Source organism: Gadus chalcogrammus, chromosome 11 (assembly GCF_026213295.1).
Source record: "Gadus chalcogrammus isolate NIFS_2021 chromosome 11, NIFS_Gcha_1.0, whole genome shotgun sequence".
In the NCBI taxonomy this organism is placed as follows: Eukaryota; Metazoa; Chordata; class Actinopteri; order Gadiformes; family Gadidae; genus Gadus; species Gadus chalcogrammus.
This window is the reverse complement of record NC_079422.1, coordinates 22,223,820-22,239,997: the sequence shown is the minus strand read 5'-3', so window position 1 is coordinate 22,239,997 and position 16,178 is coordinate 22,223,820. Positions and strand designations below refer to the sequence as shown.

The following is a 16,178-nucleotide window of genomic DNA, read 5'->3' as shown; positions in this document are numbered from 1 at the left end:
TGACATCATCAATCATCTAGGTGGACACGCCCACTTGTGATGTCAGAAGAGGAAGATTTTTTAAACGGCTTGTAATGGCGAAGCACACTCAAACCTGGCGGTATGATATAGGTCCTTTATGTGTCTGACTCAATTTGTCATGTTATCAATTAACGTCAATTGTAACGTCAATGCTAGTTCTGAAATGCTGAACATTGGACATAGGACATAGGGCATAGGACATGGGACATAGGAAATAGGACATAGGACTTGCCTGACACAAGCCTCAAAGTAGGGGAGTGGTGGCACTGCCGCATGGCACCCTGCGAGGGGGCCCTTCGGTGATTTAATAATGTCGCAGTGTTTTGTTTTGGGGTTCTCCGATCTTCCCGTTTCGGTGCAGGTCGGCCCTTTGCATCCCGGCTTGCAGGGCACGTCTTTGCTGGTCCACGCTGCGATGAAGTCCCCCACGGACGGCTCTCCGGTTTGTCCGGCCAACGCGAAGTCATCGGATGGATCGCCGTTAAAGTCGCCGCACAGGCCGCGCAGCACGCCGCCGTAGGTGGACGGGAGCGTCAGCACGACGCCTGCTAGAGTGTCGTAGGTCAGATGGAGGCCAAAGTCAGTCTTTATGACGATGCTACTGCCACCCTGATGCACCTCAATCTTGCCGTCGTCCAATGACAGAGGGAGGTTGGTTCTGATGTCCTCAATCTGTGGTTACAAAAAAATTATACATTTGAATTATTTTGAGAGACTTGAATTTGTCATAATAAAAACATTTAAAAAGGGCTTCTTTTTCATTTGAAAGATCCAAAGCTAGGAACCATACCAGGACTTCCCAGACAACCCCCGGCCTCATGGTGATCTCATAATTGTATGCCTTCAACGTCACACTGCGGTAGACTTGACCTCCTTTAGTGGTGCTCTGTTGTATTGACAGAGAGAAGCCCGAAATCACTCCTGCCTTTTCTTCCACCTCCGATAGAAGGAAGCCACATTCTCCCCAAAGAGGGTAAGACTAGAGAAGGAGAAGAATGGAGAAGAGATTGAAGAATAATTGATGCGTAAATTGACAACTGTCCATGCAATATTATTTGGACAAACGATATTGATTTCTATGGAGGACCGAACCAACGTATCAATGCATTCCTATAAATCAGTTTGGATTAAGCACTAAGAAAAGGACGTTTCCTGACCTTTCCGTCCAGTGTCCTCACTGAGCAAGACCCGAACACCGAGCAAGAGCCGGTTGTTTTGGGAACACAGGAGAACACGCCCGACTCCAGAGCACACTTCTCATTGGCTGAGCAGGTGAAAGAGTCATCACACTTCACCTGTCCTTCAAGACAGACACACCTGCTCCTGCAGTCCGCACCATAAAACACCTGGAACACAGAGAGGACGTCCTATGAGTATTGGTTTGGTTTGCTAGATAAGGCAAATATGTAAATTATTTGACCCCAATCCCCCCCCCCCCCCCCTCTATTTCAACAAAGGTTTTCCTTTTAGTTAATAAATATATTACCATCTGCACACTGCTACTGTTCTGTTTGCAGTAGCAGTGTGCGGTATGCTCAGGATCGTTTGACACCACGGCGCAAACGTTGGGCCTAAGGATACTAGTCTATTGTGCAAGCTCATGAAGATGGTGTCGATATCTCACCTGTTCACTGCGGTAGTACTGCTCGTTGTACTGGCAGCCACATTCTGCCACGGCTACACACTGGTCATCACTGAGCAGGAATCCATCGTCACAGACACAGCCTTCACCGCAGGGGGCCTCCACGTCACAGCCCTCCGCGGGGCCGAAGCCGTCGCAGGTCTGGGGGCACGGCACGGCGCACGCTTCGTAGTGACTGTTGGCCCCACAGCGGAGGGCTGTGGAGAGGAGGGGCCGCAGAGGAACCGTTACAATGTGTGTGCGTGCTTAAAGGGACACTGTAAAAATTACTCCCATCTAGTGGTACAATTGTATATTGCATTCAATATACAATTGTATATAATCGCTTGTTCAAAAACTACGGTGGGCAGTATGGGCCAAGAAGCTGTGTCACGACATCCAATACTACCTCATCGAGTCATTCGAGTGATGATGAGGGTCGTTATTTCAAACAAATTTCAAACTGCATTGAATCATTAGTGTAAGCTAATGATGTATGAGTAATTACTCCTCGAGCAAGATAGTGAATTATTTCAGTCATCATTCACGCTGGCTCAGAGTTAAAATGCGTTTGCATTTCCGGTACCACATAGTGCTTTTTGTCCCTCTCGGTAGTTCATAGACCGGAAGAACATGGAAGCCTCCATGAAGCTTACCCGTCCTATGTAACTACATATTAATTATTCTTCGCTCAGTAGGATAACTGATTTTGGCAGAGATAATTTTACACCAATGAGGACTTATTTATGAATGAATACATTGATTTGAGGTAATAAATAACTTAAAATATTACACAGTGTCCCTTTAATGTGTGTCTGAAGTCAAGTGTGCAAATAGTTTTTGTATGTATCAAATATCACATTATGGAAAAACCAGCTATAATATAATAGGTGCATAAGCGGGCATATTATATCAGTATCATGTTTTGCGATGAAAAAAAAATAGTTTGAAGGCACAATAGTACAATTATACAACTGGCTTATTGTTCACGACACAGTTGTTCTAGGTACAGTTCTGCTCATGAACACCTTGTGATGATCAGCCATCGCTAACCCATTGATAGCGACCCATTGACCCAATTCTGAAAGCCTGTTTTCTTGAAAAACAAATCGGTATGTTCGATAGATATTGTTGGTACATTTTGCAAAGATTATCAGTGAGAAATGTCAACCACATGGAGCAGAGAATGACTGAAAACCTATAGGCTCTTAGTTTGTGTTTTTCACGCTTCTCTTACGGCAGAATTGTTGGGTCCTCCAGTTCTCCACCACAGCGCCATCTGCTTGACAAACTACCAGGTAACTTGTCAGACTGTTGCAGAGGGCAGTAATGTGGCCCTTGTACGCACAAAGGTCAAATACACAGTCGTTGAGGTACTCTGTATTGTCGAACTTTGCGTGGCAATCTCTGGAAGAAGAAAAAATAATACATTGAAAGAGTTTGAGGAGCCGCATTCAGGATACACATTTAACGAATACAAAGAAAGGATAGAACGTGGAATCCTTATATTCCGGACACTACTAGCTAATTCCATTGCAAATATCATAAACCTGTCAAACAGCGCTCGCTCGACCAAAGAAGGTTGAAAGTCAGAATACACAATTTTTCCCTTATAAATGGCAGAAAATATGCATTTGTAATGTGATCCTGGGTCTTACAAATCCAAAAGATGCATCAACGAATTTAAAAATACCGCAATGTGCCCACCTGAAAGGTCCTGCCTTGTTGGCGATAATCCCGCAGGAGTCTTTCTGTTGATAACGTATGGCCAGTGTTGGCTCGCAGACAGGACATTTACCCCCGGGACACTCGCTGGTGCACCCCACGTCCCCTCCAACCTGGAAGAAAACAATGTTAGCTTCATAGAACGTTGGTTTTATCTTGCTGTGCCTCAACATCTACGAAGGAACCCTGGATTACCTTGAAGCTGTTCCCAAAGTCTGTAGGGCCTTTGGCCGGGGACCTGTCAGGTTTCCGCAGGTCATCCCCGGCCTTACCGTTGTAATCACCACACAGTCCTGTCCAAACAAAATAGAAGACATTAACAGGGATTATTTGAGGATATTTAAAGATGCAAACACAATACTTGTATACACATTGTTATTATCAAGAGTTGCTGTGAAAGGTAAGACCTTGGACTCAAAGAAAATTGTATTCAGAGGACATCCACACTCATAGTACACTATTAGCTCTCTCAAAGTAACTCTGTTTTCAACATGCCTATAAGCGTTCCTGGTAGAGTTACACTGTTTACCAAACACAGCACTTGCCTTCGACAGAGCCAGCGTAGGTGCTAGGCACCGTCAGGCTGACATGGCTCCTCCAGTTGAACTTCAGAGTCAAGCCAAAGTGTGTCTGCACAAAGCAGAAGCTGCCCTGGCGGAACAAGGACAGCTTCCCTTCCAACGCGGTGTAGGGCAGGTTCACTGATCGGCTGTTCACCTGACAGAGAGACGGCCGGGAGACAGTGAGGGGTGCAAAGGGGTGGAAAATGTCAGGTACATTTCTGGAAACTTCGGCAAATTACCATGGGGAGTTAAGCTTGGGAATTTGGGAAATATAAAAAATCGGAATATTGTGGGAATTAATGTGAATTAACTAGAAATGTTGGGTAATTGAATCGAACTGTATCATTTCCAAGCATAAATATGTGGGCCTACATATATTTTTTGTTATAAGTAGACATCCATGCAAAATCATAAAAAACATAATTTTTGCAGATTTATTTGCAAGTAGAACTTAAACAAGTTCTAAATATTTTATTCTTTCATTGAAGAACAAAAAAATCATTTTTAAGTTAATTATGCTCTGGGCTCAAAATTGTGGTCCAGGGATCATGCAGTCATCAGATCGCATGTGATGGAGGAATGCACAGTGCCTGCAGAGGGCGTGGTCTCAATAGCCCTGCAGTAGGCAGTGTGCTAGCGTGATTGAGGAATAGCATAGATATTCAAGTTTACTTGCATGAAATCTGGTTGTCTTAGTCGAGATTATGCTGAAATATGTTTCCTCCAACTATATTTAAGTCCCCTGTTAAGAGCAACCTTAAATTTTGTATATTCACGGTTTATTCCCGTTTATTCCCATATATAACTGTTAATTCCCATAAATTCCCGTTAATTCCCATGGAAAGTTTCCAACTTTGAAAATTCCCGGAATTTTGCAACCCTAGTTACTAGTAACAATACCTATTTCTTGAGGAATAAACGTGGTTGTTATAGGCAAGTTTATAAAGAGAATTAGATGTATGACATATACATATTAATTTATAAAGGTATATAGATTACAGTCCAATTTGTTCAATGGTTTTCTTTTCTAGTTTGATATGTACTGTTCTTTTTGCTGTTATAACGGCTGCATTTCCTGACGGAGATTCATCAACTGTTATCTTTGACTGCAAATAGCATTCATGTTGGGTACATATTGAAAAGCTGTACATCTATACATTTAGTAGGAAATGTATGCATTGAGCAACCAAGGGGCCACCGACTAAGGAGTTGGTTGGGAATATGAAACATAGCGAGGGTGAGAGAAAAGGCTTCGTTATGGTTCCGCGTTTACGCAACGCAATGAACACGCAGTCGCTTCGACACAGTCGTGAACCTGTTTTGTTCTGCGTAGGGTTGACATTGGATTTACGTTAGAGGACCAATCACATTCCTTGCTGCTGCGTCGCCGCAACACAAGGTTACACTTTTTGGGAGGCGCTCATCAGGTGGACGCAAGGAGGGTCCGCAAGGACGTGACGGGTCTATAAACCCACTTGCGTTGCGTCATCGTGGATCCATAACTAAGCCTTAAGCCGTGTGACACGCTGAGGGACAAAAGGCTCGACTCTTACCAGCACTTTTCCCGGGCTGTCGCTGTTCAAGCTGATGGTGAAGTTGTACACAGTCAAAGAAACAGACTTGGTGTAGGCCACGGCCCTGTTCCTGCCCCTGTTCTCGTTCTGGACCAGAGCCTGGTAGGGCAGGAGGTCAGGGAGGGGACTATGGACCGTCTGGGAGAGCACGTAGATGCAGGTGCCCTGGAAGTCGTAGCGGCGCCCGTCAAAGGTTTTGTAGTGGGGGTCTCCGGTGCCCTGACAGGTGGCTGAGGACAGCGGGTAGCAGTCTCGGACCCCCCCCTTCAGGGAACAGCGCTCGCTCGTCTTACAGCCTACCGGTTTGCAGATTATCTGGGAAAATAATGAACAAAATGTATACATGACTCAAAAATAAATAAAAAGGTGCTCTTATAGTGCTGGTATCTCCCTGCAGACTAATCTCCCAGACCTTTGAAATCCGTCTTTTTGTTCAGTTAGAGTCAGTTAACATTAGAATTGGACATTTTCTGTTCTGGTACGGGGTATGGGCAGAAGGTGGGAATTAGCAACATTACGAATGGAATATTTAACACAATGCTTATTTATATTATTCAAACCATGACAATTCTATCTTAAACTCCTAATACATTGTCATGTTATGTACAAGCCATGAATCATCCGATGCGGGCCAGACGGTCCTTACTTTTGTATTGGTATCAAAGCACACGAAATGCAAGCATAGGGTTTTGTCTTTCATATTGGTCCTCCCCGGTGGCAAGTTTTTTCAAAATAACAAATTTCCTTATATCTTGTTCTTTAAAGTCTTTAACACAAACTTGCCGTACCTTCCCACTTTTAGCATCACAGTGACACTTGCTGCCGCACTTGTCGTCGGCCCAGAACACACTGCCTTGTGGGTAATATCGTCCTTTTTGCTGGCAGCCACAGGAGGACTGAGGGATACATCTGAACCACACAAGTGTCAACTTTGAGAAAGCGCACAGGAGTCACAGAGGTGGCCCACCGATCAGTGGACCACATTGAAGCTTCTTTAGAAGGTTGTTGTCTTTGTAAGATTAATCATTGCTAATGTTTTTTCCCCAAATAGTTCCACTGATTTTAGTGAATACGTTGATATGAATTAACTTTCTTATGAATAAAACAAAAAACTTTAGGATGAAAGATGGACGACATGAGGCTTCCAAATCAATGTATCTCCCCGTTACGACACAGATTGATGGTTATCATTCTGCTTCTGGTTATGATGACAGTGATCATGAGTAGTGTTGTAGTAGTACTAGAGGTGAAATTTTGTAGCCCTACCTATCCCCACTGAGCACCAGGCCTTTGTTACAGGAGCATCCCTCCACACAGGGGGATTTGCATGTTTGCTCAGTGTCTCGGTCCGTGCAGGATGTGGGACAGGCCGAGCCACAGGCCTCATAGTGACTCCCCGCTGGGCACGACAGGGCTGTGGGGAGGGGGGTTGATATAACATAACTGTTAACGTCAGTTATGGTCAGACTACAATGGACAACAGAATATTGTATTCATTATGATCACAATTTTGTTCCTGGATAGCTAGGAACATCATTATATTATTACAGTTTAAACATTGTTTTAAAGTATAGAGCATGCACGACTTACGACAGTTGGCAATCTCCCTCCACAGTGGATTTATTTTGACTCCCTCAGACATGCAGTCTTCGCTGTAGCTCTTCAGATTGTCACACAGAATGTGTCTAGCACCTTGGGAACCAGGCAGACACCACGTTCATCACTGTTACTAACCCGGATCATTACTCCAAAGCAGAGACTTGACGGCAAAACCGCAAAAAGGATCTCCTCAAAAGAAATGTAATTAATAATATTAATTACATATGACTTTTATAATTTTACTGAAATAACATCCAAAACACAAAGATTTTTGGGGTGGATACAGATATTATGTTATTATTATACAATATTGTCAGTTCAATAATTTTATTAAATCAACTGGTGACTTTGTTTACACCTCAGTTTTTTTCTGACCAACTGTGTTGAACTATTGTTGACAATTTTGTACTCTCTTCTTATTAGTTTAAGATCAAACTTTTAAAATATAATGACACCAGAAAGCTAACCAGTTTACTAACCAATGGGGGACACAGCCACAGGACCACCCCTTCAACTGCCACACAGTTTCATGTGTCTGCTCACTGAGCTTTTATACACATTGTAGTGAGCTGTGTATGTGTTGTTCTTAATCCCTCATTATTCTAATTTAACAGCCCAGGATTTTATCTTTCAACGTAGCATTATGCTGGTGGTGTCTCTTTGTATGCTTAGTCTATGTATTGATTGGTTTACTATGGATCTAATTTAATCTGGCGGATTAATACATCCGTAAAACTGTTATGAATGATCCTTTGCATTTGGTTCATTCTAACAAAACTGTTGTGGACAATAACGTTATTGGCGTAATATCATCTGCAGTACCATTCTGAAGCTACCATCTGATTAACAGTCTTAGCAGCTAGAAATAGTCTGAAATGAAATTGTAGGATACATTTATCTTACCTTGATTGGTGCACACATCGTACACACAGTTGGCACTGTACATTTCAGGGTTTATTGTTTTGTGACAGACAGCAAATGGCCCGTCTGGTTTATTTAGGAGTCCACAGAGTTTTGGTCTGAGGTAGTGATGTTTCTGCTTCTCAGAACAATAGGGACATTTCCCGCCACAGGTATCCCGACAGAAGGGGTCCACGTCTTTCACCTTCCAGGAACTGATCATCTTGAGAACACTGGATGCACCTTAAGGGTAAACATTGTTTTAAGAGATCGTAGAGAAAATACAATAGTGCTTCTTGTATACTATTTTCAACGTAACATTCATTAAGTCGCCTCCTCATTTATTTATTTTTTCATATGTTTGAATTTTGTAATTATCTTAACTTCAAAACTTGACTTAAAAAAAGTATTTTCTTCTCTTCGTTGCTTACCCCCTGGTGTTGGCAGGTCGTCTCTTCTGTCCCCATTGTAGTTCCCACAAAGGCCCCCGAGATGCTTGTAGTAGGACGAGGGCACTGAGATGTACAGTCTCATGTTCCAGTTGTATCTGACGGTCAGGCCGAAGTCTGTGGTGAGCACGGCATATTGTCCGCGCTGTTTCACTGAGACTCGACCGCCAGACAAACTCACTGGTAGGTTGACTAGCTCTCCATTCACCTGGAGGTTAAATAAAACCAATAGGAATAGAATGTCACTAATAGTTAGACCTGCTAGATTACTTATCTGGGTTATCTGTCATCTAAGGGTTGAAGTTCATCACCTGTGCTACAGTGTTAAACTGAATTCTTTTTTTTTTTTTTTACAATGGCCACAGTTTAAACTGAGGCATGGCATCTTGCCCTCAGTGACACATGATTGGCCCGTTACGTTGTGTTCTCAGCATCAGTCTCACAGTCATGCATGACGAAACAAGTTTAATCCTGAGAGGTTTTTGGTTTTGTTTTGCCTTTGATCAGCACAAGTTGAACAGTGAACCGTTTAGAATTAAAAAAAAAAAATGTATCAAAGAAAATGTGTGACTAGAAGCGAGAAGAATATATAAATTACCTGGACTCGTCCTCTGTGTCTGCTTATGATTACATTCAGGTCGTAGACGTTGACGACCACAGTCCTAACAAAGGACACCCTACGGTTACCACGATGATCGTTCTTGGTTGTAACAGTGAAGGGCGTCAGGTCTTTGTCTGCTTTAGCGACTGTTGTCATTACGTAGGTGCAGGTACCCTGGGGGGAACGACAAAAGTCTCAATTTGTATTTAGTTTATTTTTGTGTGGATTGTTTTAAAAAAGTAGAGATCATTTATATGATAGCAATTCTATTATTCACTTAAGCTAGGAATGAACTATTTTAGCAAAAACATAAATGTTAAATGGACTGCATTTATAGAGTGCTTTTGTAACCTGTGGCCACCCATAGCTCTTTACAACTAGTGCTGAACACCCATCGTCAGGAGCAGGGGTTAGGTGTCTTGCTCAGGGACACCTCAACACTCAGCTTTGGGGAAGAGAGGAGTGAACCAGAAACCTTCCAGTTGCCAGATTCCCTGCTCCAGCTCCTGAGCCACTTTCCACCCGACAATAATGAATAAAGATTTGATACATAGTGCTTACTGTAAGTCTCCACATACCTGGAAGTCAAAACGACGGCCATCAAAAGTCTTGTAGTGGGGGTCACCTAACGCCTGGCATGTTGCCGTGGAGACATGGACACATGAACCCTTTGAACAAACTTCCTTCTCTCGGCATGAGACCCCGTCACAAGGATCTAGGGGGGGTGCAACAGGGGGGAGGGCTGCAGGAGAAACAACAGAGCATGTCAAATGAGTTTCATCAACACAGTTCCATATGTTCTGTAAGATGGACAAACTTTAACAAATTCACAAGCAAATTCACACCTCTCAACAATGGCCTGCCTAATCTGTCAGGAGCCTGGCATTTTGAAAGGGGATATACAAAGCAACAGAAAACCTACAACTCCTACACATACACATCAATGATGTGTTTATGTGTCTGTGAGTAATGAGGAAATGCAACCAACGTTATGGGTTTTCCTTTAGTTGGGCCTTCCAGTGGGTGTTCGCCCTTGGCTGCCCTTCACTTCCTTGAATCAAATAATATAATTGCTATCATATATGATCAGTACACCATGACATATATAAAGAGAGCCTTCGTGCCTACAATTTAGACTTAAAAAGTGCCAGAGAAACATTTTTCTCCAATATCATTAAAACCAATACTTATAATGCAAAAACCCTATTTGCAACTGCTGACAGACTGACCAACCCCCCAACACAAATTCCACCTGATCTCCATTCCACGCAGAAATTCAATGAGTTTGCAGCATTTTATACTGATAAAATTTAAGGCATCAGAAGCGCCATCAATATCTCCACTTCAAACAAAAATGTTGGACTACAACCCTGTTCAGGCAAAAGTAACGTGGCAATGATGCCATGCTTTAATGTCATATAATCTAGAACTCTTGTGAAAATAGTGACACAACTAAAGCCATCCACCTGTTGCCTTGATACTTTACCTACCAACCTCTTTAAGTAGGTTTTTGACTGCCAAGCAATAGACATATTGCAAATAGTTAACAACTCTCTCCAATCAGGCAATTTCCCAAAAGTCTTGAAAACTGCTGTTATTAAACCCCTTTTAAAAAAGCGGAGCATAGATGCCACTATTATTACCAACTACAGACCAATATCAAATCTACCCTGGCCCGGGCAACGCGGACCCCACGAAAACAGATCGCACGCAGAGGCCTAATAAGGCCTATATATTTTGTATTTGAAATGCAACAGCCTTTTCGTGGAGACTACGCTCAGAGCAGCTGGAACTGAACAAGAGGAAGGACAAAAACGGGCTATGAAACAAAATTTGATTTTTTTTTCTTGCTATCGGCTATGTTTGATGTGTTGTGTTGGTTATTGAACTGTTAACCCGCGAACTTGGGTTATGTTTATCAGCGTTACTATAGAGATCATAACGATACCACGCTGTTATTATCAATGTTCCACAGTGAAAAGTAAAAACAGTAAAAAGTAGCTCAGACGGTAGAGGGGTTAGAAACCAATAAATGAAAATAGGCTATTTATTTTAGGCAGCCTATTCTTTCACCAAAGAATAAAATAAAAAGTTTAAAATCCCCCCCCCAAAAATGGAATCACGTTCCCAGCGCCCCCCTAGGTTGTGCGAACGCCCCCGTTGAGAAACCATGCTGTAGACCATACAATGCTTTTGCACAGGTTAGAAAACTGGGTGGGGCTTTCAGGCACAGTCTTAAATTGGTCCCACAAGGTTCGACCTTGGGACCCTCTTCATTCAACATCTACATGCTCCCACTAGGGCAAATCATGCAAAATAACAATATTGACCATCATTGCTATGCCGATGACACGCAAATCTATGTACCGCTATCACCAAATGACTATCGGTCCATAGATCTGCTGTGCCAGTGCATTGAGCAAGTTAAAGACTGGATGTGCCGAAATATCCTTTAACTAAATGAGGACAAAACCGAGATAATTATATTTGGTACTAAAACGGAAAGGCTTAATGTAACCCAACACCTTCACTCTCTGTCCCTGAAAACCTCAATCAAAGCCAGAAATCTAGGGTTTATCATGGATTCAGATTTACATTTCGACAGTCACATCAAATCAGTTAAAAAATCTGCATATTATCACCTTAAACATGTAGCAAGACTCAGAGGGCTCATGTCAACCGAAGACTTACAAAACATGCCTTTATCACTAGTAAGCTTGATTACTGCAATGGTCTCCTTACAGGTCTCCCAAAACAAACTCTAAGGAAACTTCAGCTTGTTCAGAATGCTGCTGCTAGAGTTCTAACAAAGACCAACACATTTGAACATATTACACCAATTCTGAAATCGTTACATTGGCTTCCTGTAGGTCAGAGAATTGATTTTAAAGTCATGTTGCTAACCTATAAATCCCTACATGGTTTAGGGCCAAAATATTTAACTGATATGCTTCCAATACAAAAGCCTTCTAGACCACTAAGATCTGAGACCAATCTGTTAATTATCCAGATTATAGAGTAAACACGAAACATGGGAAAGCAGGATTTAGTTACCATGTAACAAATAGCTGGAATAAACTCCCTGAGGATTTAATATTTGCCCCAACTCTGACCACTTTTGAAATAAGACTGAAGACATTTATGTTTGCTTTAGCTTTCTGCTAAATCTTAAATACATTGCACTTTCTAAAAAAAAAAGAGGCCTTTTTAACTTTACCTTCTATTTTGCTCTAAAAAATGCTTTTTTTTTTTTAACTTTTTCTACCTATTTTACTAATTTTTGCATGTTTTTCTTTTGTACTATTTAATTTTATTGTATTACAATGTTTATATGTGAAGCACTTTGAGTCTGCCTTGTGTTTGAAAAGTGATACATAAATAAAGTTGCATTGCCTTGAATGCATGATCACAGATCGCCTCAGTTACGTGTGCACTTACCCTCAGAACAGACTCCAGCGGTTGCATATCCTTCGTAAGGTGAACCCCCGTAGACGTACACCACCATGTCAGAATCCCCGTCCACTGTCCAATGGTTCTGCCCTTTCCCCAGGTCCACCCTTGCCCAGAACCACTTGGCTCCTGCCTGGTGCTTACTCCACATGGGGGAGCTACAGCTGGAATTTATGCACACCTTGACACTGTCGCGACCCTCCCGCTCTGAGAGGATTACTGCGGTGCTACTCATCTCATCCACGGTCTCCAGTGACCAGGCACTAGCGAGCCTGTCTGATGAACGCAGCACTAGCATGATGGGGTCATGGGCTCTTTTTTTGCTCAGGAATACCACCAGCAGCTTCTTGTTGCCCGTCACCAACAATGGTTGGTTGGGCGTGACCTGCTCCGAAATGGTCTCCCCAGCTTTCTTCAGTTTGCTAATTTTTCTATAGGGAGTCGAAAATAATGAATGAAGCAGGATTAAGAAAAGTAATACATGAAATGAATACTAATAGTTTACAAGGTGCAGCTGCCAAAAATAATAATGGATATAATCATCATCTTAACCTTTTCTCTGTGCCTTTCCCTCTGTACACAGACACCTCCGTGTTGTCCTCAGTTGCAACGACCTCAACCCAGGATTCCGCCGGACTTTTCATGCCAGGGGGCACCATGTATTCTTTACCGAGCTGGCTCACCGGTGGTAGTTGTTTGTACAAGTGGTCACAAGGTGCACCATAACACTTGTGGCCAAAAAATACTGCCAGAGGCTTCTGTGATTTAATCTGCATGCCTGTCAGAGTGGTAAGGCTTTGAACCAGGAAGGTTTGATAGGGTTTCAATACAAAGGTCATTGCACTCCCGCCTTTCCATAAACCCAACCCTTTGACCTTCACGTTCGTTGTTGGCTGGAAAGTGACCTTGTTGGGACTGTTGCCATTGACGACAGCCAGTTGCTTTTCCAAAGTGCCTCCGGCTGGGGTGAACACCCTGTATTCCACACCCAGCTGGTCTGTAGGGGTGATCACTGCGCCGTCGCTGGTGAAGGATTGGCGGTTGAAGGCGACCACAGAGATATGGGCAGTGGAGGAGATGTGAACCGCTGAGTGTGGAGGGTTCTGGGCCTGCTGGAGCTGTGCTCCTGGTGGGACAGACACCCAGCGGGTTTCCCCTGGAGACAGAGTCAGCTCTTTGGAGAACTTCAGGGAACCAACCTGCAGGTGTAAGTTATACTTGCTATTATTCATCGGCCTGTACTGTCTTCTTCTTATAATAACTGGCAATATGTTTTTTCTCATTTTTACACAACCCAATATAATCCTGAAGAACAAGCACAAACAAACGTGTCCTGCAGTTTGACCTGCTCTGACATCCCGCTTTACTTGGAGATATGTTATATTATGGAAGTAAAATAAGCAATGAAGTCTATGTCATGTTTTCTTCAATAGCTAATAAATGTTCACCCTATTTTCTCTCTCTGGCATGCCAAATGAAGCAATGAACGAACAATTGTTAATCAAGCATCCTTGATGAGGAGCAAACCATGCACACACCTCAATGAGGACCTTGGCTTCTGATTCTCTGGCCGTGAGAACTAATTGGAGCCTTTTGGTCTTTGTGTAGAAGTTTGGAAGAAATGTTGCAATGAAGTCTTGTCCCGTTGAACAACCGTGGCACACTTGAGGTGAGAATAGAGAATAGAGATTGTTTTTATATACATTTCGAAATATTGTTTGTTTGACAATACTAAATAAATCAAAATTTGACTCAAAACATACCAACAACAACAAATATTTGATTAATTTAAAATGTATTGGATTGCTGTCGTGATAATGACTTGCTGTACATGATCCCCTACATACATATCTAAATGAGACAACTACAGTCCTAATAACACATACATGCACACATGCACACAATAACACATATCTACCATATGTGTTCAACCTTACAACAAGGGCACATTACCGTACCATTAATTAACGTTAGTCAACGCAGTTATGAGCATTATTATATAGTGGGGGTAGTGGGTCATGGATAAGTTCTTGGATATTAATTAGCTGTTAGTTCATGCTTAATAACGCATTAAGTACTGTTAAAATTTCCTAATGATACATTTATTACCCTTATCCCAAAAAGTGTTGAATATCAAAATGAATCTACAGCCACACTTTAATTTAGTTTAAGTTTAGATTTAAATTACTAGTTTGCCTCGTCCTCAGATCTGAACTAGGAACTGGGCTACTGTGGAGCATATTTGAAATGGTCTATCATCTTGGAGCCGTTCACCACAATCATGGACGGTTTCATGGATAGGCCTACCTGCCAACAGTGCCGCAACACCTGCATACAGCACGAGAGACCTCATGGCTTCTGATAGAAGAGAAAAAGAAAAGGAAATGCACACGAAAATAAAATCAAAAAACAGAAATATGTTTAACCCACAAAAAAATAATTAACGGGACATATGCTATTCACAAATCTATATGATTATTAAACAGATAAAAATGCAATATGATGAATATTAAAAGATAAAAAAAATAATAATGGATTCATACCACAAGCGAGCAAATCAAAACTAATGTGTAATTTGTTAGCTCTAGCTATAAAGGTTATTGCATCTCACTTTAAAATGAACAATTCTAATATAATAAGTGCCCAATTATCCCATCAAGCACCTATACTTTACCTTGACTGCGAAGGACAGATTAGGGTAAATGTGCACAATGGGGGGTTTATATCTGTAGTAGAAATTGAGGGAAGGGAATGAAAGAATAACACGTCCCTCCTTATTTCTGGTTGGATGAAAAGCATACAGAAATTCAAATGTTTTGTTGAAATGACACCTCTGCAAATTAACATTGTTTTCTTCAAGCCCTAAGTCTATAGACAATGCCTCCCGCCATCGTCTTCATGTACCAAATAGATAGGTGTTGTTGCCAGGTATGCTTCATCTAACTCTGCTGTAACCAACGCCTACAATAACTACTGTTGAACTGATGAAAAAGTAAGAGGGGTTAAATAAGGTAGGCTATGTTGAAAGGAATTAGATTGAGGAATATTTGAGGAATGGAATAGTAGTAGCTGGCATCAAGATTCAAGAAACCTATTTGTAAAACTGACATGACTGGTTGACACTTTTTGGTCCCCTAGTTGCTTTTGCGACCAACTGTGGTGTACACCTGGTCCAGTCGGTTGCCTACATCAACACGTTGGGTAAAGTCATTAGTAATAATAATAATAATAATACATTTAATTTAGAGGCGCCTTTCAAGACACCCAAGGTCACCTTACAGAGCATATAGTCATCATACATTTTTTTTTAAAAAACAAGACATTGTGTAAAAATTAATTAAATAAACATAAGCAATAAGAAATAAATAAAACAAAAACAAGACAAAAAAAAAAAAAAAAAAAAATCAAAACAGTGATCAGTTAGACGTTGTGTGCGAGTTTGAACAGGTGAGTTTTGAGTTGTGACTTGAAGGTTGTAATGGTGTCTGACTGTTTTATGTGTGGGGGGAGGGAGTTCCAGAGCCTGGGTGCTGAACAGCTGAATGACCGGGCACCCATTGTATTGAGTCGTGATGTGGGGATACATTGTAGTCCAGCAGAGGTTGAGCGGAGGGAGCGGGAAGGAGTGTATTCTTGGAGGAGGTCGCAGAGATAACTGGGGGCTAGGTTGTGGAG

The 16,178-nt window shown here is 42.0% G+C and overlaps 1 protein-coding gene across 1 annotated transcript; it reads right to left on the bottom strand.

The window, feature by feature from the left end:
- Window positions 1-114: 114 nt before the first annotated feature.
- Window positions 115-15,197, bottom strand: LOC130391384 (IgGFc-binding protein-like). The gene is made up of 21 exons (XM_056601488.1): window positions 15,178-15,197; window positions 14,811-14,861; window positions 14,042-14,166; window positions 13,056-13,702; window positions 12,492-12,934; window positions 9,632-9,795; window positions 9,051-9,227; window positions 8,435-8,660; window positions 8,007-8,246; window positions 7,095-7,196; window positions 6,771-6,918; window positions 6,293-6,413; window positions 5,484-5,819; window positions 3,913-4,084; window positions 3,563-3,660; window positions 3,350-3,480; window positions 2,880-3,049; window positions 1,646-1,860; window positions 1,179-1,367; window positions 812-1,000; window positions 115-693 (listed from the first exon to the last, which is right to left on the bottom strand). The coding sequence occupies exons 2-21, from the start codon at window positions 14,854-14,856 to the stop codon at window positions 130-132; spliced, it is 4,503 nt and encodes a 1,500-aa protein (XP_056457463.1). The 5' UTR covers window positions 14,857-14,861; window positions 15,178-15,197; the 3' UTR covers window positions 115-129.
- Between the last annotated feature and the right edge of the window lie 981 nt (window positions 15,198-16,178).

Coding starts and splice junctions, on each gene's coding strand:
- LOC130391384 (XM_056601488.1), bottom strand. CDS start 14,856: ATGAGGTCTCTCGTGCTGTATGCAGGTGTTGCGGCACTGTTGGCAG. Junction 13,703..14,041: donor AAGCCAAGGTCCTCATTGAG/GTGTGTGCATGG, acceptor TTACACCTGCAG/GTTGGTTCCCTGAAGTTCTC. Junction 3,050..3,349: donor AACAAGGCAGGACCTTTCAG/GTGGGCACATTG, acceptor TTCTTCTTCCAG/AGATTGCCACGCAAAGTTCG.